General features: G+C 35.9%; 1 protein-coding gene across 9 annotated transcripts in view; it reads left to right on the forward strand.

The window, feature by feature from the left end:
• Positions 1-27,268, forward strand: part of LOC120772138 (guanine nucleotide exchange factor DBS) — a 179,075-nt gene that overhangs the window by 135,213 nt on the left and 16,594 nt on the right. For 8 of the 9 annotated variants that reach the window (XM_040100558.1, XM_040100559.1, XM_040100560.1 and 5 more), the window contains exons 12-13: positions 23,967-24,092; positions 26,356-26,451. In XM_040100558.1, coding sequence (XP_039956492.1) covers positions 23,967-24,092; positions 26,356-26,451 — 222 coding nt within the window. Of the gene's footprint in view, positions 1-4,462; positions 8,632-23,966; positions 24,093-26,355; positions 26,452-27,268 lie in introns of those variants that run through there. The other variant, XM_040100556.1, reaches the window with a different exon arrangement.

Consider the following 27,268-nt stretch of genomic DNA (forward strand, 5'->3'; position numbering starts at 1 on the left):
TTCACTTTTTTAATATCATTATCTTCAACGATTTTACAAGTATTTCACGAAATTTTTGGTAAACTTACTTTATTATATCTCTAAACAAAATGTAATAATTTTAATCGAGTTCCAAAAACCGCCTTTCTATGAAGCCGTTGATCAGTTCTCTTCGTCTCTTTCTTTCCTATCGCTTTACTCACTGGTCAAGTGGCAAATTTCCTATTGGATGCGCGGGTACCCGCACGCATGCCATTGTTTATTTAATTAAGCACAGTTGACAGTTGAGGTGTCAAGCGTGACGTGAATCACTGTCAGGCTGGGTGAGCGTGCTGAGGAGGAAATGTATATGGTACATACTTACCTACATTTATACATAAATAAGTGTTGTTATTGTGCTGTAAATAGCATTTGCAGTAAATACACAAGTTTTCTAATCGAAAATGAAAGTTTTTCTCCACCTATTTTGTTTTTCCTCTAAGTGAGCTGAGTATGAATATATATTTTCTTAAGTTACAAGCCGTCATTTGTCATTTCTTATTGCTTTTATTGCTGGCAATTGTAATATAGTCGTGAAAAGCTTGAATGAAGTTGAGAAGCTACGCAATTTCTATGAAAGAAAAATCTTTATTTATTATTAATGTGTGTCAGTCAAGCGCTTTGATGAGATTAATCCTTTACAGAGTTGCTTAGCAAAATTTCCTGATTGCAAAAGTAATAAACAAGTCCTGGTGTTAGCACTTAACTTGATGCATGAAAATGCTAGCCGCTGTTCGTGCTTTACTCCTTGGAGTTGTTAGTCCCGCAGGGATCTGAACTTAAGCTTATGGAATTGGAACTATTTTACAAATATTTGAGCCATGTTACCTATCAAGTTATAAAACAATGCTTGAATGTGATTTTAAAAAAGCCTTGGTCATCATCAACAGCTGTTATCTTTTCCTCTTTTAAAAATACCTTGATTAGCATCATCACTTATATGTAATATAGAACAGTTGTTTCAAGTGTTCTTTTTTTCTCTCAGTAAGTTCTATGTTTTGCAAAACAGTTGCATTCTTGCAGCTGTATTTTGGATTGTCAGAGTAGAGCATTGCGATGATACACAGTAAAAGTAAAGCGAAACAGCTGTCTGTGACAAATAACTTTGATTCAACACTCTAAAGAATTTATATCACATTTAAAGACACCTCGTGGATGTATGGTAAGCAATTCTTCAGCTACTTGTACTCGTTGTTTCTAGAAAACAAATGTTATAATAATAAAAAACAAATGTATGAAGAATCTTCAGACATTTGCAAAAAATAACGTCAACTTCTAAAACAACTAAATTCTGAGAATATTGGGAAAAATCTTATTTTTCGAAGTTTTAAAAGTTATTTTCTTAAACTTTTCAGAATCCTGTAAAATATCTGGAAATTAAACCAGAGAACCATCCTCATTTATATGCTATGTATGATATGTATCGAAAGAGTAAACGCTCTTATTGATTCTCTAGATTTTTCGTCTTGATTAGCTACCCATAATAGTTCATATGTCTCTCACTCCTTCCCCTAAATTATGGCCAACACATGTACCTCATTAACAGCAGGCAACAGTCTAACAGCTTCAAATCTTTATCTCACTGAAACTTAAGGCTATCGAAGTCCATGTTTTGAATATTACCTACACTACTGACCTCTATGAAGTTTGCCGAAAAAATATTAAAAAACACAATCGGTTGTTGATGACATAATTTCAGAGAGTCCTCTAAGATATCATCACCCGAATAATAACATCGATCCTAATACTTCGGTCAGCCTGTAAATTTTCTGGTCTTAGGTAGTGGTGATATTTAATTTAACAACATTCGTTGTGTTTTACGTAAGTACCTGCCGACGACGGCCTTACCTCACTATTCTCAAAAAGCGGATCAAATCGATGCGTAGATCAACGCCCTGAAAATACCTGGCATTTTCAGTACCAATTGACATTGTGAAATGTACATACTAACCACCTTGGGAGAGTTCGAGGTCCATCAACAAGCTCAGCCGTACTTTGGTTCCGGCACCCGGTTGCAATGCAACTCCACATTCAACTGAAAAAGTGTCAGTTCTTCCCGCATTCCGGTTTTGACCAAAATCACTACAATACTCCATGATAGGCCAGTCCGCAAGAGCAGATTGGAGTGAACTCCAAGAACTCCTGCTCCCCGTGGTACCAGAATTAAATCTTCGGTCGGACCTCGTAGCCTCGGATCTCGTAACTACTACCAGTTGAGCTTGCATGCTGCTCTGAACTGGTGACCACGGGTTTGACCCCATAGGCACATTACACGCACACACCATTCACACAAGAAGCTAACCTTAATTCCAATTTAAACGTCTTCACCGCCTAAACAATTCACGCGCAATCGACCCTAACTGTTCGGCATTCCAACTAGTGGTGATAACACCGCTAACATCTAAATGTCTATCAGTCCAGCTAATCCCTATAACACCCAGTTCCCTAATATCCGATAACAGCGGGCATTCTGCAATTAGATGAACTCAGTCCTCGATTCGCGACCCACAAAAACCGCCTGACTTATCAAATAGGTGCCTTTGACGCAAAACTGCATTCAGGGGCCCATGCCCTGTAAACAAAAAACTCAGACTCAGACAGAGTCAGAAGTCAGAAGTCAGGGTTAGCCTCAACAAACCTAACGTCCCGGATGTATTCGTAAGTCACCCGACCTCTAGGACTATTGTTCCAACGGTCTTCCACCTACATCTGACCCTATCATCTAAAAGCCTCCTGCACCCTAGATATCCCTCCCTCTCAACATCATCTTTGGAAATCTAGTCATTCCGCAGCAATGACACACTTAAGCCCCTTCTTAATCTGAATGCATGCAACATCACGCTGTATGACTAGCTGGTCAAGAGGGGCTGTACCTAACAAATCCTGCATAGCATATCCGTTGAGATGGTACGACATACAGGCAAAGAGGCAAGCATGGAGAAGAGTTTTTGGCACCTCAAGACTGTCATGACTGCTTCCTACCATACAGCGATATCGTAAGTGACACCGGCCAAAAACAAGCCACGATATATACGGTATGAACAGCACGACGTCCGAGACCCTAATCACTCCGCAAAATGCGACGTACTTTGCTTACGGTTGCCAGCAGTATTTCTTGTTACAGTTGGTTTTGTGTGCAGAGACATCTGCAGCTCTGAATCTTTAACCTGAGAGTCAGGGATACAAGTATATTACGTAGAAGATGGTACGGCCATCTACTACGTGAAATCTTGAATTATTGATTTCAATGAGAAGTTGATCATGCTGGACAGAATCGAAAGTTCTCGGCAAAATTTTTTTGAAGAAAATAGACAAAAAATTTAATATACTTGTATAACCCAGATAGAATATACATTAGAAAAAATTGGTTTGGAGATGAAACTTCTGGTTCTATAACTCTTTTATTGCATTAGACTGAAGTTAGATAAGTCAGACTAATAAAACTTGCAGCGAACAAGAACAATAAACTAGCAGTTCGCCTTGAACTTGGAAAGTAATGCCGACACAAAGTGTTGCTGCCAGTGAATTGCTAATATAAAGATAAGAAAGAGTTGAAGCCAAAACAGTTAATAAAACAATATCTTCGACTAGTGCTTACCAGTGTGTTAGAATTGAAAAGCCTACTTGGCATGAACCGCAAAAGGAAAGAAGAAGAGAACTGAAAAGCCTACTTAGCATGAACCACAAAAGCAAAAAAGAAAAAGAACGGAAATAACTATAAAATGTTTTTTATTATTAAATGCCAGCTTCATACAAACAATGCTTTACTCAATCTTTGGCAACTCCTTCTGCATCAATCGAACTTGTGGCAACAATTCTCTGTTTGAGCGAACTTCGAACATGTTCAATCAAACATATGCGAACCGTTTGTTCGCTTGTTCCGTCGCTTTAGAGCCAAAGCTGCTTGTGACCACAAACTCGGCTTAGTGCAGCAAACAGTTTAAGCCGAAACATTGACGAGTTAACAACGATGAGCGGTTGAAATGGTGTTGGTTATTGCGGAAACTAAAAAGTGTTGTACACAACTAACAAAAACAACAATAATGGGCAGAAATGAAAGCAAATTAGTTGCAAACTATAAGTGATGAATGCGCTTGCGCCAACGACAACGGGCAATAGTGGCTACTCAAATTGATTTTATGATTATTTCGAAAAATAAAATAAAATAAATAAGTCCTAAAACAAAAAAAAAAGTGTGTGATATTATTAGTGTTGAATTTTGTGGCGCAATCATGCTTAGTTTCTACTATTGATTACCTTTAAGCCGAACCAAATTTCAAACCGCCTCAATGAGTTTTATATAATTGTGAAAATATTGAAATAAACGTATTACTTGTTTATTGTGTTGAAAGTGATAAGCAAAAATTTTACGATTGCACGACAAAGAAAAAAAATCAGCCAATACGAAAACGAAATCGATAAAAAATAAAAATTAAATAAAATAGAAAAGCGAAATAGTGTACGAAGTGTATTTGTATGCGGCGCCGCGCAGGCGCACGCCAAAGTGCAAAGTGTAATTGCCATACAATGAAAATAATCAAATAATTAATAGCAACATTGTGCTACGAGAAAAAAATATGTAAATTGCATGCGGCAATTAAAGAATATCAAAGTGCAAGAAACTAGTGCAAAGCAATAAAAATGCCACACCACAAATTGCAGCGCAAGCCGTCCAGCGAGACGCTCGCCAGCATGGCGTTGGACAGCACGCTGGACTCGCGCATGTCCAGCGCCGAAATACCGCAAATGGAGTTGCTCAAGGTGAACTATGTGCAACAGTGCAAGGAAGTGCGCATGCCGCGGCCCACCGCCGCAACAGCGCAACAAAAGTGCCACGCGCTTATGGCTGTAGGCGCCAAATATCCAGGCTACAAGGAGGCTATTGACAGTAGTCACAGTCAGTTTGTTGGCGCCAAAGCTAACAAAAACCATCAAAGTAAATCAAATGTAGGCGCGCTCAATGCACCGCAACGCGCCGCACCGCTTAAGAGCAATATGTCGGCGCGCGCAAAGCAACCGCTTCCGCCGCCCACCATTGAGTCGTGGCAGTTTTTGCAACATCAACTACCGCAAGCAAAAACTCAACATCCGCAACAACAGCAACAGCAAAAGCTGGCGTGCACTGCCACTCCCCCCAAATTGCAGACGCAGCTAGCGCCAACACATGCCACTACTAGCGCGAACAAAGCAGCACACTCCGATGACGATCAAGATTATGTGGATGTACAGTCGTGTTGCAACTCCTCCTGCGAATCTGCCACGCTGTCTTCAGCTTCCTCAGATGAAGATTTAGATGATGCCGCCTCTACGGTATATCCTGATTGCGAGAAATCACATAGTTGGAATTATCGTGCGCGCATCTCTACTTGTGATATACGCCGCGATATTGCGCGCGCTGGTATTAAGTCGCGCGCCGACCGCATAGCGCGTATTGAAAAAACGGACGCCGAGCCTCAACAACAACAAAGCGCAACAGCTAGTGTAGTTGCTGGTGATAAGCATGCTACAGCGCAGATGGCTTCACAGCAATGTGGCAACAAGCAAATATCGATAACCGTTACAACACCGGCCGCTTCACAGCAATGCGGCGGCAAGCCAATACCGGCAGCTGTAACGCAAATTAATCGGCTCTTCGAGCAAGCTAAACGACCGGAACAGCGGCGTTCAACAAAGCAACACCGCGCGCCAGCACCGCCGCAATCAAGTAATGCAACGCAAACCACTACAGTAGCGCAACATTTACGTGCGGCGCCAACGCCCATAAAGGAACCCAATATGCGCATGCGCGCGCGCGAGATATTGCCGCGCATTGACGAGCGTGTGAACCGTTTAAGCAACTCAAGCGCGCCGAGTGATTGCTATGATTGCATGCTGGAAAGTAATAACAAGGAAAGTGAGGAACCAAAAACGTGCGTTAACGCTGATGCATTGCGCCCAACGCGATCGTCACCTGAACAACGACAGCAAGTGTCGCGCATACCAAAGCCCATAAGTGAAGTGCCACAACAACAGCAACAAACGCAACAGCAACAAATACAAAAACAACAAATGCAACAGCAACAAATACAAAAACAACAACAACTACAACAGCGACACTCGAACAGCTCCGCGCAGCTCTACAATGAGGCAAATGAGCAACTGCAACGGCGCATACGCCAAATGTTCGATCATGAGCAGGAGCGCACACATCAGCTGCAGCGACAGGTTACCGACGAGTTTCGCATGCAATGCGCGGGTGAGAAAATCAAACTGCGCGCCACTAAATCGAACGCGCTCGAAGCGGCAGATAAACCTGAACGTTCTAATATGCATAAGTCTGATAGCTGTGATGAGCTCGATAAGATCGATAGGCATCTGTCCAAGCAGACGCGCCAGCATGTTGCGACAAATTTTCAAAAGATCAAAATGGAGCGCGTGCATATACGTAAGAAACGCCAGCCGCTGCTGATAATTAATCAGCTCAATGAGTCAAAAGCTGATAACAACGACAGAACACTGGAGGAAAGCGCGCACGAAGTGAATGAAACGAAATGCAACGCGTTACACATGCAAACGAAGGAGACAGCTGCGAAGCCTACGCACGACGCCAGCCGACGCACATGCGGCTACAAGAACTGCACCTTCACCAACTGCCCCATGTCGGCCGCGAGCAAGACAGCTGGCAGCAGCAGCAGCACGAGCACACCACAGCAATCCGATGAGGAGATGAATACGCGCAAGCGCCTATCGCTCGAGAGCTGCTGCTCAGACTCTGGCGTCTCCTCATCCACCGATATTAAGGAGCGCAAAACGAAGGAGAACAACATGAAGAATATTGAGAAATGCGCGGATTGTGTGAAAATACTGCTACACCAAACGAGCGCCGACACAACCGTAATGCAACACAAGCTGAACCTAACCACCACTGCGCCAGTGCCAAAACTGAAAGAACTGGATGGCGACTTGCAGAAGGAGGGGCAAATTAAGATACGCGTCGGTAAAGCGCCCGGGGGCGATCCGAACGATTTGCAAAATTTCGCAAAAAAAAATCTCACAAAGGCCACAACGGATGAGCTATTAACCGCGGCCGTGGCGAAAAACAACATGTGCAACAAAGTGGGCGCCGCTGATAAGTTGTCTAACCGGACTGTGGCCGCAAGCGCCAGCCATGCCGCCAACCACACCAAACAGTGCAACATCGAAAATGACCTCAAAATCAACGAACAGCGCATTTACAATAACACCAGTTGTTGCTGCAGCAGCAACAACAGCAATCACAGTTGCGGTGGCAACAAACCGAACGGTAGTGAACGCAAACCGTTATGTGCCACAACAATAAAAATCGATGATAATTGGTTGCACGAGCAACAAAATACCTGCGATTTGGACTCGTTGATGGTGCCACCATCGCCACCGCTGCGCGTCTCATCTAAAGCGGCAAGCGCGCGTCAACAGCATGCAAGTAATAACGGTAAACACAGCGCTATTGGTGATAACGATAAACATAGTGTAAAGATTTTCGTGCGCAGTTCCACAAACAGCGGTGGCGTAGGCGTCAATCCAGCGCGCGCCTCATCCATATCCATGTGCTCATACACTTCGCAGACCTCGGGCTGCTCGCTGAATTCAGAAGCCTCCGCGCTCACTAGCGCCAGCAAAGCGTCAACATCTGGCAGTTCCTACACAACGATTTCGAGTAGCGCTTCGAGTAGTGAAGGCAAATGTAATTGTCGGCGAGCGAACCGCAATGCCAACGCGGTCGCAAAAAATCAGTTAGACGAGCGAACAGATAAATGCGAGGATACCGACTACTATTGCAGTTTAGAGCACATGCGCAAAGCTGGCATTTTTTACAATCACATCTCTGGCGCTGCTAAAAGTAGCCGCGGCACACAGAGCGACACGCTGCGTGCATGCGCCTCCTCACCAACGCCCTCAATGGGCACCTTCAGTGAGGTTAGCTGCGTGGCATGCGGCGATGAGCGCGAGCAGCAAGCAAAAATCCGTCAAAGCGTTGGCAGCAACGGTCCCATTGACGGCGTCTTCTGGAATAACACATATTTTCAGCAAGACGCTGATGCAACTGTAGATAGCGCTGTGAATATGGCGCATAAAAAGCGCACCTCAGCAGGTGGCGCGCCAGCAACAGTTGAGCACAGCGAACCGAGTAGCGATGACAACGAGCATTGTTGCTGCAGTCTAACTAGCTGTGATGATGACAATTGTTCTTACTATGAGTGCGGTGGCGGTGCGCAAACGGATGATGATCACTGCGTGTCGCGCATCGAAGTGCACGCCAGCGTACATACGCCGAGTGGCGATAGTGAAAGTAATAATGTTGAGTATAAAACGGCAGCTGGTAATAAAAGTAAAAGCGTTGTGGCTGCTAATGACATTTGTAATTGTGACGCGCGTCATTACTGTGCAGAAAATAGTAGTGCGAAAGATAAATATGCGCTCGAGGTGGAGCAGCAGCAGGCGCGGGAGCGTGAGCGCTATGCCGCGCGCCAACAGCAGGAGCAGGAACAGCAGTGGCTGCGGCAGCGCATGCGCGAACGCGAGCGGCAAATGCAATTCATACGAAACAGCAGCGCTGAGGAAATTCTCATACGCAATAAAAAGTTGTTAAGGAAGGTAAGTGTTTGGTCCTAATTTTTACACGCGCTTTCGATTAGTTTGGTCTAAGAATATATTTTGGAATGATGCATTATTTCATCAAAAGCCTATTACTAGTTTTATATAACGCGCTTATATGAAAACTGTTATAAAACCTAGGAAAAAATACTATGCGCCTCCATTTAAACTTAAATCGCACTCAATTAAAGCTGTGTTGAATCCAAGTAACTTCGGCATCAACACTTTGCCACAGGTTGCGAACAAGTTCTAGTTCTCCCATATCATACACCTTCTTTGGCATGTGTACCCACAGTTGGCACTCCGTTATTTCCATAAATTCTTTACTGCAATTAACACCAACAACTATTTACATATACACCTGCTACTTGCCACAGAGCCAATAATTAGCCGTCATTTTAAGCCAACGGCTACTCAAAGCGCAGACTCGATAAACTATTTATCACCTTGAGATATGCAAATCAACCTGCACAATCGAGCCAGTTTTACTACTTTTACTAAATGCCAAACTTTTTTCGATTAATTGTACTTGGTTGCGTGTTTGTTGTACAACAAATTCATGAGCGAATGAGTTTGGGATGCCGCACCACGCGACTATTAGATAATATTTTTCAACAGGTCTGCATAACGTCATTGGAATGTCTTCAGATGTGCATGCTTACCTACGCACAGGGTGCGCCAATAATCTCAATAATATCATAGCGTTTACAGGCAGTGAATTGCGTCATGAGCAAAGCACTTGCAATGTTGGCGCCGAAAAAGAAGCCTTCAAGTGTTTAGAAAATATTTCGTCAAGTGTCGCTTATGAAATTAAGCGTTGATTAAGAGAACGGTCTATATCAATATGAAATTAGTTCAGGGCAACTTTGGGGATAGTTTGGGAATAGTTTTCGTATAACAGTGGAATTAGTAGAAGAGCCACCATACCTTCTAAACTTTTTTACTAATTGGTAGTTATTTTTTCGACGTTTTCGACTGAAGTATTTAGAAAGTAGAATTCTCGATTTTTATATAAGAAACCACTTAAAAAATTAATATATTATATCTTTAGCAATCGAGAAAAGCAAATGTTTCATAATCAGTAATGAAAGTAAAAAAAAATATTTAAGCATTCGCCAATTAATCGTAATAAAATATTCGACCAGTCTTGTTGAATAATCGTTGAACAATTGTTAATTTGACAATTTAAATCACTTAATTCAAGCAAGAATGAGAACTCTTCTTTTTCTAACATTTTCGTTGCTTTAATAAACAAATTTCATATCAAGATTCGTGTCTACCTTTCCAAACCTAGAAGATGCGCCACACTCTTTTTCACTTTTCGAACCAATAAATTGTTGAAAATAATTAAACTGGTATAATAAAATGTAGGTCGAATAGAAAGCGATTATACCACTTTAAAAATGTAAAAATAAGAGTTCTTCTATTCACTAACATTGTTGTTGCTTTAACGTGCAATTTTGTATATAGATTAATTTGTAGCATTTTAAACCTTGAAAATTTGCTACTCTCTTCTTCACATCAACTGGTTTAATAAAACAAACTGCGAATAGAAACCGATTATACCACTTTAATGCTACAAAAACAAGAACTATTTTATTGAAAAACTTTTGTTTTGCTCTCACATATAATTTGTTTTCAAGAGAGCTGAAACTACGCTTGCAAATCAGTTGCGAATCGATCAGCTATAACGAAAATAATAGAAATATTGCTCCCTCTCGTATGTGATGGATGAAGAAATATAGTAAATATCTAAAATATTTATAGGTATATATATATAAGAAATTTTATAATATTTGTTGATTCTTAAGTTTTTTAGTGAAAGCACAAATGCTATACCCGTAACTGTTTTTCAGAGAGGACTAATTACTGGTAAACATACTAAATTTTGGAAGCCCAACCGTGTCCTTGATTCTGAAACTCGAAAATAGTGATTTTCGAAAAACAGAAAAACGATTATAGAATATCTGAAGTATTATTCTAGAAATTTTAAAATCGAATATGTGTACATATTGCTATTTATATTTATGTATATTCAATATCTGGAAGTAGAGTTACCACCCTTCGAGCCAATTTAAATTGGGGATATAACAAAAGGTGTGCCTTGTATAGATGCTTTTATTTAAAAATTATTTCAGAAGTTCGAATTTGTATATATTTTGGTATGGAGTTGCCACCTTAGCTGAACATTTTTTTATTTAATTTTTGCTAATTTTAAGGTCTTATTATGAATACCTCTAGTACCATCAAAAAAGGTAATTTTTTCCACTTTTATTATGGTAGAATAAAAACAGATCACATCCGATTTTTTGCATATATATTAACAGGTATTATTCAACCAAAAATTAAAAATTATTTCATGTCAAAAAAAAAAAATGGTGGAAATATCAACGATCCCGTTGATTGACATTCTTTGCGGCCGTCAACTTCTTGTCTAGGCTTCATATTTGAAACGAAAGAATACATTTTTTTTTTTCGTGAAGCTTCAAGTGCATAGTAGAGGGGTTTTGAGATTTTCGAAAAATTGGGGATGTAGGCCTGGATTTTTTAAAAAGTGCAATTTTTAACAGTGTTTTTCGACATAAAAATAACTAAATAACTGACAAAATACCATTTTTCTTGGAAAAGCGCTCTATCACGCACTTCGGTTAAATAATTCGCTCGCAATTTTGACGGCCAGATAAAAAAGTTTTTTCCGAGGAAACGAGCCTCAAAGTTTTGGTACATATACACCCACTGCATGAAGTGCAGTAGTTCTGGGCTCTATTTCTTCGAAAATATTCAGAGTAAACCAATGAAACTTCGGGACAATATTTTTGAATAATTTTTCAATTGATTAGAGCGAAAAACATGTTTTTAATTTTAGAGGTATCTCTCCCCCTAAAAGCAAACACAAAAATCCCTATTAAAAATAAAAAAAAGGTATAATCTGTATAATCTTATTAACTTCAATTGTAATAATTTACCAAAAACATTGGTAATGTGTACCAAAAATAATATTTAGCCTTTTAAAACTTCAAGTTAAAAGAAATAACTTTATCATTAATCTCTAAACTTAGTATTTTAATTAAACATAAATTTCACACATATTTTGGCCTAGAGTCCGCATTATTACCAATTTTTTGCCGTTTGTTCTTAACTCATTCCTTCGCTGCTTCCGATAGAATATTCAGGCTACCTTGTAGATATAAATATTGAGTTTTAGAAAAGTATTCCTGAAGACTTCAATTTATACATAATGTCACCTAAAGTGCAAAATAACGTAACATAACTGTTTCATAAGTTTATGGGCGAAGGAAAAACGTTATAATAGAAACCACTCATAATGAAACAAAATTTGAGTTTTGGTTATAAAATGGTCATATATTTTTATATATTGGCTATATACTGGTTATATATTAGTTATGTCTGACAGCGGAAGCTGAAAATTTTATGCTACATATGTACTATAAACTATGTACATACATATATAATATAATGTAGTGAATCGTAAGCAATAAAAAATTAAATTTCGAGTTGTTTAGCATTTCAGGTGACGATATGTACTAAGAGATGTCACTTGCCATATAAATGATTATTATTTCTTATCGATTTAAATTTATATCGCACAACATCTACCGGAACTAACCATTATATGCGGCACTTATATAACAAGTGCTATCACATGTATTAAAATGTTTAATAAACTTCCAGGCACAAAATTTACGCTCTGTGACTTAAATAATTGAGCCAAAATTAAATGAAGCAAAACAGCTATAAAATTTTATGCAACATGGCATAACAACAACAATATATGGTGAGCAGAGTATTTACTATTTTGAACAGTTGAGAAAATAATCACAAAAAATGTGCAAAATTACATAAGATGAAAAGCATCTAAATTCGTATGCAACATATAAGCATCACTTTCCAAACAAATAGTGGAAAGTTGAACTTATAAAATATTAAACAACAACAACATAAAGAAGTAAAAGTACGTAAGCTCAATTACTGCAATAAAACAAATGAAGTACAGCAGGCGCGTAAGCAGTTTTCGGATGTGCTTCAGTATGAAAAAAAATTGAACCGGAAATAAGCAAAATTTAAATTTTGTATGCGTCGAATTAAAACTGCCGAATTTAAAGTATAACGAAAGCGAATCTGAAGAGCGTGCAAAATTACCAATGCTTAAGCAAATAAATAAAAAATAAAAAAACGAATATATTTATATAAACACATAACGCGTAAGAAACACGACGCCGCTAAAAATATAAAAAGTTTTGCCAAATTAAAAAAAGACTCTGGCTCGCATTACGCTACCTTCCACTTTTCGGGAAGTCTGCAAAAATGCTAATCGCGTGCTAATAAAATATTGCCCCTACATACTAGTCGGTTATGTTTTTTATAGCCATTTGCGTATTTTTATGCTTAACTAGTTTACAACTATGTTGCTTTCACGAATCACAAGCGCATCAACGCCGCGCTGTCTGACGGCCTGACAAATAAGTCAGTTGGATTAAGTGGCAGTGTTGTTGCTAAGCATGAAAAATAGGATGACGCGCATGGCTTATGAAATCTGTGAAATCTCTAAGTAAAGGCTAAAGAGGCGGATGGTAGCATTTTTTTCTATTTTTTTCCTATACATGTAAGTTTGATTTGATGTTAAAGCGAGGTAAAAAATATTAATATACTCGTACAAAAAGTTAATTAATATTAATTTAAATAATCATAAATCAAAACTGTTGAACCCTTGGCTTAGCAAGGGCGATTAAAAATATAGTGCTAGGCATGTTGTGAAGTAGTGGGGAAGCTCGAAGTATTAATGAATTAGTTTCTTCGCGAAAAAATAAGTTACTTTTAAAAAGTACATATGTAGTATGTGTGGACTTAATTGTTGGATTTCTACCATAACCAATTATTTATATTTATAAAAAAAATTCATATTTTTCTTCAAGTTCGTAAAAATATATTTACATATATACTACAATACATTCCCACTATACGAAAATTTAGAATTTTATCCAATCTTAAAGCTCTGCAGAAGCTATGACCAATTCTTAAAGAACATAAGGTAAATGCTGAGGGACCAATAGGAAAACGAGCTAAGTGCTAATGCAATGTAACCCACCTTTAACTGCCTTAAAGAACTTCTAAATATCTAATAAGAAGAGTTATAAAGACTAGTTTCCTAGTTTGACGACCAAAAAATTAATGCATATCTTGTTATTAGAATTGTAAGGCATGTCTTTTAGAGTGGGTGCAAAACATTAATATTTAAAAAAATATTTAATTTTAATTCTTTAATTTTTCTTTTTAATTTTTTTTATATTAATTTTCATTAAAAAAATTTTCTTTTAATATAATCATTTTGATTTTTATTTTTTTAACATTATTAATTTTTAAACTTTTTGTTTGTAAATATCCATTTTAATTATTATTTTTTTTTATTTTTATTATTTTAACACTTTTTTTAAATACTCGTTTTAATTTTTATTTTTTAATTTTTAATTTTAATATTTTTTTTTTAAATAATCACTTTATTTTTTATTTAAAATTTTTTTGTTAGTATTCATATTAATTTTTATTAATTTTTTTTTTATATTCATTTCAATTTTAATTTCTTAAATATTTTTTAATACTTAATTTTTATTTTTTTTTAATATAATTTTTTTGATTTTTATTTCTTTAACATTATTAATTTTTAAACTTTTTGTTTGTAAATATTCATTTTAATTATTATTTTTGTTTATTTTTATTATTTTAACATTTTTTTTAAATACTCGTTTTAATTTTTATTTTTTAATTTTTAATTTTAATATTTTTTTTTTAAATAATCACTTTATTTTTTATTTAAAATTTTTTTGTTAGTATTCATATTAATTTTTATTAATTTTTTTTTTAAATATTCATTTCAATTTTATTTCTTAAATTATTTTTCAATACTTAATTTTATTTTTTTTTTTTATATAATTTTTTTGATTTTTATTTTTTTTTAAAATATTAATTTTAATATAATTTTTTGTAATAATCATATTAGCTTTTACTCAAAATATTTTTTAAATATTCATATTAATTTTTGTTTTTAATTATAATTTTAAACTTTTTAATATTAATTTCAATTTTTATTTATTTTATTTTAAAATTTTTTTATTATTCATTTTATTTTTTTTTTATTAATTTTTATTTCTTAAATTTATTTTTAATATTTATTTTAATTTTTATTTCTTAAAAAAATTGATTTTTTTTAATTTTTATTTATTAAACATTTTTTAAAACTATTCATTTTAATTTTTATTTTTAAATTTTCACTTTTTAATATTCATGTTTTTCACATGCTACTCTGAAAAATAGCTTTCACCAAGTATGAACTCTTAATTTTAACGGGAAGGTCCCTTTCCTTGAAGTTTTCTAATCTTTTTTTAATTATTAGATAGAGAAATTCATATCTCGCGTCCCGCGTTTTTGACGTTCGCGTTAAACGAGATCCCTGACGACGCCAAAAACAGTGCTTCACTGCTAGAGTGAATTTAGCCTTCTCCATAAACGATACCTAAAAGCAACTGTTCACTAGAAGATGTTATCGGTACAATGACCTACGATCGATATACATTAAAAATTGACAAAATGTTAGCGTTTTAAAAGAAGTTTAATTTTAGCCAAAGTGTGGTGACTTTTAGGCCTGCTAAAACTCGATTTTTGCTAAGATCATAGAAAAATTCTTGCAGTATATTTAAGTAACGGTTGTGCACTCATCGATCGATTTAACGATAAGGGTTTATGAAAGCCACCACATTTCTAAATTACTTCCAAGATTAGGTAATTTAATTATCATGTGGAATGGAGCTTATAGTTTTTATATTAACGCTGAAATGTAGGCAACAGTTCCCATAGACATTTTCGGCTATATATGTAGTCTACAAAAATCTAACTCAAGAAACTTCTATTATTTCTGAAAGTTTCTAAATTTCAAAAACACAATCGAGAATTAAAGTAGTACGAGCTGATAATGAGCTCAGAATTTTCATATGAGGATCGAAATGGAGGAATCGATTGCTATTCAACACTTGTGGCTTCTTAAGGCTCATGTTGAAGTACCTGTTTTAGGTTCTTGTATGGATTGCTGCAGGTTTTTCCATTACATACAACATAAATTAATTATTTGTTTGGGATCGATTGCTCATGGAAACGACTAGATATATCTAACTATCAGAAAATTAAGTTATTAGAGCTGATATTGAGCCTCTAATTCTAATCTCGCCGGAATGTAGGCAATCTTTGCTATCTCATTTGTGCTACCTTAAAAGTATATGAATATTATTCGTGATATTTCCATAATGATATTTATTATTTCATAATCCCAACTCATTGGTGTTTCTTGACCCTTCAATCGCTTAATTTTCCACTATATGTATATCTTTTCTTTTTTTTTTTTGTTTGTTTGTTATTATTTCATTGTACCATCATTGTACCATCTATTACAGCACTATTTTCACATACATACATACATACTACTTTTGTCAAATAATAGTATGATTTTGTTCATAGTGTATCAACCACCAAAACTGTAACGAAATGTGGTAAAATTGTCATTCAAATATTACGAATCTTTTTTTTTTTTATTTTTCTAAAGCCATATGCACATCGAACCATGAAAAAAACTGACCGCATTAAAAACCGTTTGTTGCATATGCCGATTACACATTACCAATATGCAATATCAGGCGACGTTGATACCAAATACACACGCTCCGTACACCCATACAAGCACACACATTTCCATATTTACATAAATAGCGGTTCAACGACAGAAAGCCCACTTTGTGCTTGGCCCATTGAGTCAGCAAATTAGTTTCTTTTTATGCGTTTTCGGTGCGGTTTTTCAGGCAACACATATACACATGTTTATGTATGTATGTATACATATCTATGTACGTGTTTAAAAATGTTTGTATATATTTATGTAGGCATTTATTTGTATATGATCGAACGGTCAACAAAACTAAATCAGCACACACTTTTATTGGCGTCGTTCGAATTCCAACGCATTCGCTTGTTTGTGTGCGTGTAATATATTTTTTTTGTGCTTTTTTCGCTGTTGCAATTCGTCGCTAGAAAATATGAATTATAAAGCAAAAAATAAACCAAAAGCAATACAAAAGTGATCAATTGTTGTCGCCGTGGACAATAGTTTATCATATGGTTGATTGCTCAAATTAGATATTATTATATATATACATATCTATGTATATTTACACATATATACACACCTTTGCAGTTACTTTGTTGTTTATTTGTAATTTCGCTATTTAATGTATCGATTATTTTCGGTTTTTTTGGTTAAAAGCATTTACTAATTGACAGTGTTAAACATGTGATGCTTTCAAAACAAAAATAATATAATTATGATATAATTATAAATATAAACCGTTTTTTTTCTGCCGATTTAATAACAGTTTTTGACCAAACAAGAAAAAACGTCAACTTCGGATGCTTCAATACCCTTCACAGGCGCACTTTTTAAAGCATAAAAGGGTATTTTTATCTGGGATTTGATCAGTCAGTTTGTATGGCAGTTATATGCTATAGTTGCACGATCTGAAAAATTTGCCTCCTGATTGTAGCCTTGCTTTGTTGAATAATCTGTGCCAAATTTCGTGAAGATATCTTGTCAAATAAAACAGTTTTTCATACAACTACTTGATTTTAATGGGTCAGTTTGTATGGCAGCTATATGCTATAGTGATCCGATCTTAACTTTATGTTTGGAGATTATTGCGTTGCTTTGTAGAATAATTCATGCCAAATTTCTTGTTGATATCTCGCCAAATCAAAAAGTTTTTCCTACAAGCACTTGATTTTGTTCCTTTAGTTTGTATGGCAGCTATACGCAAATGTAATGCGATCTGAACAATTCCTTCAGAGATTGTAGCACTGCTTCCCACAATAATCTGTGTCAAATTTCATGAAGATATTTTGTAAACTAAAAAAGTTTTCCCTACAATAACTTGATTTTAACCCTTCAGTTTGTACGGCAGCTATATGCTATAGTGATCCGATATCGACGGTTTCAACAAATAAGCAGTTTATTGATGAGAAGAGAATGTATGCAAAATTTCAGGTCTCAAACTCAAAAACTGAGCGACTAGTTCTTGTATATTGAGATGTACAAAAAGGCGGACTTGACTAAAATGACTTAGCTCCAAGCCAATCATTTATACATTTGCTTTATACAGTCTCCGACGTTTTCTTATAGATGCTATAAACTTGTTAGAAAACTTATAGTTACCTGTTCAGGGTAGAAATATACCTCTATACTGCTGGACTGTGACAAATCGGCAAGCAACACAGTGTGTTTCGAAAAACTAAAAAAATAGAAATCAAATATTGCCAACAAGTGACAAAGCAGAAAGTTATTATAATATTACTACAATTATGATTGCACAGTAGTATACTTGATATATATATTTACATACCTTATCTACATGTATACATTTACACATATATATGTACATATTTATACCCGAGTACTTGACACCGCCATGCTGTGCTCGCACTGTTGGGCCCTGCCCTCACAATTATGGGCCGCGTGACACTAGCATAATTTATTATTAGCCAAAACCATAAAGATATATTTACACACATATATATGTACATATATAGATTGCACGCGCACTGTGCGCCTGCGCAATTACTGTCGCATCGCAAACGAAAATGAAATCACACAAAAATGCAAGTGAAATATTTATTTATTTCTGTTTGCATTTAAACCCGCTGACCAAAAGAGATTTGACTGACTTCAAGTACGCCTTTTCACCTGTCTGTCGTTGTGTGCGGCTGCTCCACTGACCATTGCGCGCCAGTGTGAAGGCGCGCGTGACCAGGCGCGGGTGACATTGCCAACTTTCATTATTTTTTTGTTATTGTTTTCAGTTATTATTTTTATAGTGGCGTAAGGCAAAAATTATTATTATTGTTGTATTTTTTTTAATTTATTTTATTTTTGTCATTCGCCGCCTTTAAATGTCAAAGTAATGGAAATGAATTACTTACACTACAGTGAACCCTGGGGTGCATTATGCCCCCAGCCATGGTGACGTACTTGACTCTTCAATTGTATGGTTAAGAAAATGAAATTAAAAAGCGCTAAGTCACTGAGCATCTCGCTGTTCAACAGCTGGTCAGCACAGCACCACATGGCGAATGTTGTTTTTGTTTTTGTTTTGTTTTTTTTTTTTGCCTGAGGGCAATTGTTGAATATGAATGATCTTTCGTAATAATAATTAACAACTTTTATGAGATTTTGCTTTTAAAAAGTATAAATGTAGTTTGGATGATTTACAAATCGTGTGAACAGATTTTCGGAAACACAAATTGTTAATTTATACTGTAAACCTGATCGGTAAAAGTGACGAGAGAAGGAGTAATTTGGGCAATTTCTTGTTGAGAAAAGAAGGTATGCAAAATTTCAGGTCGATATCTCGAAAACTGTGAGCGTATAAAAAGTCGTCTGAAATTTCAAGTTAATCAAATTCGCCGTTTCGCAGAAATTTTACTCATCGTCACTGAAAACATCGTTTTCTAAGACAAAAAAAATGTATTGAAAGTGAGAGTTTGTAATATTTCACACTCATATCGCTATAAAATGTCTTTTCTACGCCAAGCGTAACATATTCTAACTTCATTGTCATCTTTGAAGTCAGCGTTGGGTTTCTAATACTCCGACTTTCTAATTATTTATGTTTTTTTTCATTTCTAGTATAGTAAGCATCTTAATTCTAAGTTGTTAATTCAATTGTCACACTAATTGCTGAAAGAAAACATATATGCACACATACTTACATGCATTTACAACTTCTTTCTACATTTTTCTTTCTACATACTTATGTATTTATATGTCTAAAGGAATAAAGCCATAAACCAATTATGTTACACTCTGGTGGGCATTCAGCTTATGCTGCTAGATCTTGGCGAGGCAATAAACACTTCTTCACTTTATCTTCTTTTAATTGTACGCCCATCTACTTGAAGATTTTCACTAACGCATCGGCTGTCAACGAAAACATTAGCAACAACTAAATTAGCTCAGAAGTACACATGTAGATACATATGTACATATATGTACATATATTTAGTTATATACATATTTGGTACTTGGATATGTAGTCATATGCTTTCAAACTACTGACTTACATTTGTTATTCAGTAGTAAGCAAAATAAAAATAAAAAGATCTAAGCTTCATACATACATATATGTACATATGTTTGTATATTGAGAATGAGTATATGGTTACTATAAGTATGCAGCATTTGTGCTTTCTATTGTTTACTATTTACCACTTTTCGGCAAATTAAAAACAAACTTACTTTCTGATAAAGACTTTAGCAAAGGATAGGCCAAAAAAGATTCGTTTTTATCAAAGGAATTTGATTTTAAAAAGGAATTATACTATTTATAATTATTAAAATATTTAAAAATTTATATTTATATATATATATATTTACACCAAATCGCTATCTTTTGTACGCACCTTAAATACCTGCTACCTAATCCATTAGAGTGATAATAAATATAAGAAGCATACTAGACTTGTAGTACTTTAAATTATTATTTTTTGTTTTGTTTCACCTTCTACATAAGTATGATGTAATCGTTCTCCAATTGCAACTTTTTGTGCGCTTTTGCCATAATAATCGTCCATCTGTGCTCGCTATTCGTCGAATTTTTGAAAATTTCGAGCGCCAATTTTCTTTACATAATTTTCAAGTGCCAGTAAGACAAAGAATATCTAGAAGTAATAAAAATATTGCTGCCGTTCAGGCAAGTGTTGCGGAAGACCGCAATTTTTCAACTCCAAAATCGTTCTCAAGGATTGGGACTGTCTCAAAACACAATCTGGCTGATTTTGAGAAAGGAATGGGCTTACATCCATATAAAATTGTTTTTACTCAAGAACTGAAGCCATTGGATCACCGCCAACGGCCGTGAATTTTCTGATTTTGCCTTGGAACAACTTGAAAACGATAACGACTTTTTTAAGAAAATCATATTCTCCAATTAGGCTCAAATTTATTTGAATTGTGCGGTTAATAAACGAAACGGAAACGGAAACGAAACGAATTATAGTGCGAGGAAAATCGACAAATTATTCATGAACAACCATGATATTCACCTAAACTCACAGTTTGATGTGGTTTTTGGTCTGGTGGAATCATCGGTCTGCACTTCTTCAGAAATAATAGTGGTGACATAATGCCGTTACTGTCAATGGAAAGCGGTATAGATCGATATACAATTGCAAGGCGAGACTACATGCCACACAGCACTTGCAACAACCAAATTATTGCGTGAAAAGTTTGTAGATTCGATTTTTCAAAAAATTGTGACATTGAACAGGCGCCAAGAAGTTGTGATTTAAAACCATTAGACTACGTCTTTTGGAGTTATTTGAAGTCATTATTATTTAGCAATAAACGAGAACCTCTTCAAGCTTTAGAAGTAAATGTTGAACGTTGTATTCATGACATCTAACTTGAATAAGTAGGAAAAAGCACTCGAAAATTGTGTTCATGGAATTCGTTCCTGCAAAAGAAGTTGTAGAGGCCATTTGAATGATGTTACATTTAGAACTTTTCCTTCGGCTACTCAAACATACCTGGAGGTAGCTACCAGTGGAATATGTGCAAAAATATCATATATATGTAGTGTAAAATTTTCAGCTTCCGCTGTCAAACATAACCAATACATAACCATTTTATAACCAATATACATATAACCATTTTGTAACCAATATATAACCAACATATAAACATTTTATAACCAAAATTAAATTTTTTTTCAATGTGACTGGTTTCTCACATCTAACCAATATATAACCAACATATAACCATTTTATAACCAATATATAACCAATGTATAACCATTTTATAACAAAACTCAATTTTTTTTTCAATGTGACTGGTTTATATTATAACATTTTTTCTTCGCCTGTAAACTTAGGAAAAGTGATGTTACGTTATTTAAATAGACCAGTCCGTGTCAAATTTGATCAGCTGGTATATGCAAAACTTACTTTTTCTGTAATAGCCGGCTTATTGATATACATATGTATAAGAGCAATACAGTTAGAATTTTGTTTTTTTGTGAATTTGTGTTTTCATTCATTTTGCTTTTCGTTCCAAATTTATTTCAGACTGTTGCATATTTTTTTCATTCTTAATTTTTTATTTCATTGTAAGCCCCGCTCAGCACAACGTGCGAGTAAGCAACTAGTTTAATGATTTGACGTTGCTTTTGTTTTCATTTCCTAGTTGCTGTTGCTGTTTTTGCGATTTTGTTGGTCTCATTTTAAAACCGTACAAAACTAAAAATAACAACAACAACGTCAGTTACATGCAATTCAAAATCACAGCTGAGGAAATTATTTGCATACATATTTACATGCAAAGAAACACACATACAAACATTTATGTAAATATAGTTGGGTATAAATATATGTATGTATAGGTATGAAGTTTGTATATGCATGTATATAAATATGTATAATTCATATAATCTCACTGCTTTCATGCAGACCACATTGCTGGTAGCCATAGCCATGAGCAGCAGTGAGGTGTCAGTAGTCATCAACGCCATCGGCAACGAAGTTAATGACGCCGCTGTTAGCAGCTGTGATTTCACACTAAACATACAGACAGACGAAAACATTTCTAGTATTGCCCACGGTGGTACGTGTGGTATAAAAAAAAGGTGTGCGGCGTTTGAATGGCTGACTTACTCACCTACTGATTTGCTTATGCTCACTACTATGTGGTATTCGCGACAACAACAACAACCACAACAACAAAAACCACAACAACAAAAAAATAAATTACAAAAACAAGCAAACAAAAACGTACATTACAAAAACAAAACAACAAAAAACATACATTACAAAAACAAAACAACAAAAAACGTAAATTACAAAAACAAAACAACAAAAAACATAAATTACAAAAACAAAACTGTGCGCTTCTTAAGCAACAACAAGCCAAAAGCATAACTCACTTTGCTAATATTTCTAAGAAATACAATTTTTAGTGTATGTTTGTACGTGTGTTTGTGCATAACAAAGGTGAGGCAGAGTTGTTTTTGTGCGCTTGTATGCGTATAGGCCGGCAAATCGCTTGTTTCGACTTTTCTACACGGCGGTCATTAAGCGAAAGTGGTGCCATCGCAACATTGCTGTTAGCCATGAGTAAATTGTTGTTGTTGTAGATAAGTAAATATGTGCGTAAAAGCAAAACGGCTAACAGACAACAAAATACAACAAGAAATACAAAAAAATATATATGTCGCTTTGATAAAACAGCTGCGGCAATACGCAATAGCGAAATATGAGTCCAGCAAAAACAACAACAACACACCAAAAAACACTAAAGATAGATATAAACATAAAAATAACAATAATAATAATAATAGTACGGGTATATTCAGCATAACAAAGAAAAAACAAAAGAAAATAAAACAAAACACAAAAAATAACCGTTTTTCACATAAAAATTTAAATATAATTTCTTGATCATTATAAAGAATATTATCATTATGAAGAATATGTTGATATGTATATTACTAGTGTGTGTGTTTGTAAATATCTAGACTTAGATTTTACCATTGAAGATCACTGTACATTGAAGCAACGAAGTAGAAGTGTCGAAAACGCGATTCTTATTGAATGAAAGAAAAAACTTAAGCGGCCCTCAACCAGGCTATCGGTTGCTAAGCGTTGTTTTTGTTGTTTAAGAGCTTAGTAATGGCAAAACGCGCAGTCGGTCAGCCATAAACTCAACAGTTCACCGGCTAGTCATTCCACAACTGTATCGAAGCAGTCTGCTGCTTCTTTACAAATCTTCAGAGCGAAGAATCCAAGAATCTATGTCAACCGTTGTTTCTTTTTGTGTTTCAGATTTCTGTGGGATTTTCTCTAACTTTTTTCTGCTCGTAAAACAGTATTCATGCGCTCTTAGAAAGCAAAGAAACGAAACTTTTGGATTTTCAATATGTTTTATATTTTGAATAATTACTTTAGAAAGACTTGCTGCGTGCTAAAATCAGCGCTGATCTTTATTAAATTGCGATTCAAAAGCGGAAACTTTCATTTGCTATAAGCAGATATTTTAATATATTGTTCTCGAAAATTTAATAAGGATAGGTGAACAATACATGAACATTTTAGTGCTGCTTCGGTAAAAAAAATTAAACTTTGTAAAAAAGGTTTGAAAATTTGTAATCTCTTTAATCCACAATATTTATTTAACTTCAAAAAAAATATATAATTTACTAATTTTTGTACATAACTGTCTTTTTTTATATTTTCAGGCTGATTTAATACATGAATTTCGACCGCGATCGATGGATGGTGTCATTGACTCATCTTCGGGCTCATTAAATGGTGATACCACCGGTTCAAGTCCAGATAGTGCAAGTCATTTACAAAATCAGCAGGTAAGTGCCAAAAAATATAAAATTAATTAATTTGTTTCACAGATTTTGAGAGCTTGTCTGCCTTATCTACAAAACTGAACTGAACTACTACTAACTTCTAAACTAGATATGCTGGTAGACAATAATTGAGGTTTTGCACTGCGACCTATGGTCTATTGCCCTCTCTTATATCACATATGGTCACAAAGGTCCAGTACTCTGAACAAGTTTCCGGTTTCTTGTCGCAAAACCACCAATTTGCGCAAGGGATTATGGCCATGTTGGACAAGTTTTTTTAAGCCCGCAGTGCCCAGTATAGAGCGCGACAAGGAGTTGAAAGTAACTTTGCTTGGCGATTTCCAGTTGCCTGCTGTCAGTGCCGTTCTTTCCCCACTCTTTCATCTGTGCGAAGCATCTTCTTTAATGTGTGGGACCCCACCGCAATGCATGGTTCTGGTTCCATCATCTTGGAAGCCGCCCCAGAGCGGGATAGTTCGTTGGCCAGCGCATTGCCGGCTACCCCTTTACGCCAGATCAGGTCTACACTGATAGGCGATACAGCATTCCTTTATAATCCTCCACTAATAACGATTTGACTTCATAAGCTAAGTTCACTTTTAGTGCCGCTTGAATATCACTGAGTATTTCGAGACGCTGGTTGCGATAGTTGCGTTTAAGATTGTTTCTGCACACTGCCTTATGGCAAGGGCTTCTGCTTGAAATATGCTCGGAAAAGATACCATTGGTATGGATAGTTTGGTATGCGGTTCCTCAATGCCTACTCCAATGCTTTCGGTGTTTTAGAGCCGACAGGATAGTGCTGCTCCTCAGTAGTAGGTCGAGCATGGAATCACTCCACTCCACCTTACTGGCGAGTGTAGCTTTAAACTACTTTCTGAAGGTTACCCTCTTTGTAAGGCCGTCTCTTGGAAGACGGGCCAGTGGTGTATCTTCCCCTTAGACCTTCATTTGTTGAAACGACATTATTTTCCCTTTGCCAAACCCTCTGCTGTCTATTTAACCACTAGATGTAGCGATATGAGTGGAGTTTATGGCTTCAAACGCCGCGGTTTGTCAAGTGCGCCTTGTCTCTGAAGCGCAGACGCAGGCGTGTCTTTGCGGATTCGATGTTGAAGGCCTACGAAAGACTGCCTCAACCTTTGATTGCCAAGCAACCGCTCCATAACTGGCAATAGGCCTTACGATTACAGCATACTGCTACCTGATGATACCTGACTTGCAGCCCCAGGATCTACCAGCTGGGCGTCTACATATTACGAGTGCCTTGGTGGCTCTTGACTGTGTAACTTCCACATGCCTATTAGACCGTAAAGTTGAGTCTAATATGAGGAATTTAACTTCTTTAAACACCTCCAAATCCGTTGCACCAAGTGTTAGTGGCCTCAAGGGGCGGGAAGAGATCTTCGCGAAAGGGACGAGGGTTGTTTTTGACGGGTTGATGTTTAACCCTACCGTATTACACCATCTTTTTGCTAGACTTATTGGACTATGTTGCAGAGAATATCCTCAAATTTACCTCGTGTCATTATAACAATGAGCAACTCAAGGAGGTCAACTACAAGTAAGCTCCATAGTTGAGGGGGTAGAGCTCCATCCTAAAGGATTTTTTTGCTTAGAAAATCGTATGTGTTTAAGGCATAATCTCATTCCAGATATATTGTTCTGATAACTTTACTGCTGCTTCTTGCAATTGCACGGTAACCAAGAGCTCAGGTGTGGCAGACAATAGCATTTCGTAGAACTGATTGTCATATTTTGTATGTGAGACCTTATTCAATATTGGCAAATATATGATTCTAAATATTGCCTTAGTTTGACTTTGGGGAAAACAATTACTTGTCTAAGCCTTTTCAGATTGTATACTTCCAGAAAGGGCTTCTCTGACTGAAATTTAGACATTTGTAGCCAGATTAAGTTAACGCAAGGAATCTCACATCTTAAATATTATTATTTTATACATCAATATCAACCCTATTGCAATATATATTCTGATTCTTCTTTCGAACTTCAAAAACTATCTGCAACAGTTTTTGTGAAGCTCTTGGCGATCCATACCTGTCCAATTAAAGTGTCAAGTGTAAATTATCGCCGAAAACAGTTTTCTAGCTAACAAAAATTTAGATTAGTATCCATCATCGTCCAAGAACAAGCACTAGTTTTGTATAGAATAATCACATGATGTTATATATAGTCCTCACGGCTTAAATTGAGTCGGCCCAACAATATTTTACTCTTTACTAAATCATTGGTATTCTTTTTCCAGGACGCCGAAGCGCGACGCGTACATCGAGGTCATGTACTCACCGAACTACTGGAAACAGAACGGATTTATGTAAATGAAATGGCCTCTATTCTAAAGGTATGCGCTTAGATTGTACTTAGAAATATAACAATAATTTAGAGTGGTATTATAATTACTGCTTTATTTCCTAAATAAAAACTGATTAAAGCAGTATAATGGTAACAATAGATGGTGTGGTAATTGAATAACTAGATTGATGCTGGAAAATATTTAGTTGCATTTGAATTTATTTTTATATTCTTTAAGAAAACAGTTACTGTATATACACAGAGCAGCTCTTTACGTTTTATTGATTATGCAGTTAAGCTATATTTATAATCGATTCTAGATGCCAGTACTCCCAGCTGTTGCTGAAAATCAGTTTCTTTTCGGGTCCTTCACATATTCAATTACATGAAAGTTTGGTTTATCTGGGCTCTCGTTCGTAATTTTTTTTCTCCTGGGTTCAATCGTCTTAAAAATAATTTCGAGATCGAAAGCTTACTTCTTTGTTTTTATCAAGATCCCAAATAAAATGTTTTAAGCTGACGTTGAGCAATACCAAAAGCTCCGCCAGGCTCGGGAAGAACCTCTCCAAGCCGTTCGATACCAAATGATGTTTCAGAGAAAGCGACTCCCTATCATGCGACTTCTTCAATCTATACTCCTGGAGAAAATTATTCGAATTGCTGATTTGAATAGAGAATTAATAATCTTCTATAAGAGTGTACAACTGCTGGCTTATGCCGATGATATTAAAGTCATAGGCCTCAACAACCGCGCCGTTAGTTCTGCTTTCTCCAATTAGAACAAATAATTGAAGCAAATGGGTCTGGTAGTTAACGAGAGCAAGACAAAAAATATCCTGTAATCAAGCAAACAGTCGTCGCACTCG

The sequence above is a fragment of the Bactrocera tryoni genome, chromosome 3, assembly GCF_016617805.1.
Source record: "Bactrocera tryoni isolate S06 chromosome 3, CSIRO_BtryS06_freeze2, whole genome shotgun sequence".
Taxonomy (NCBI): domain Eukaryota; kingdom Metazoa; phylum Arthropoda; class Insecta; order Diptera; family Tephritidae; genus Bactrocera; species Bactrocera tryoni.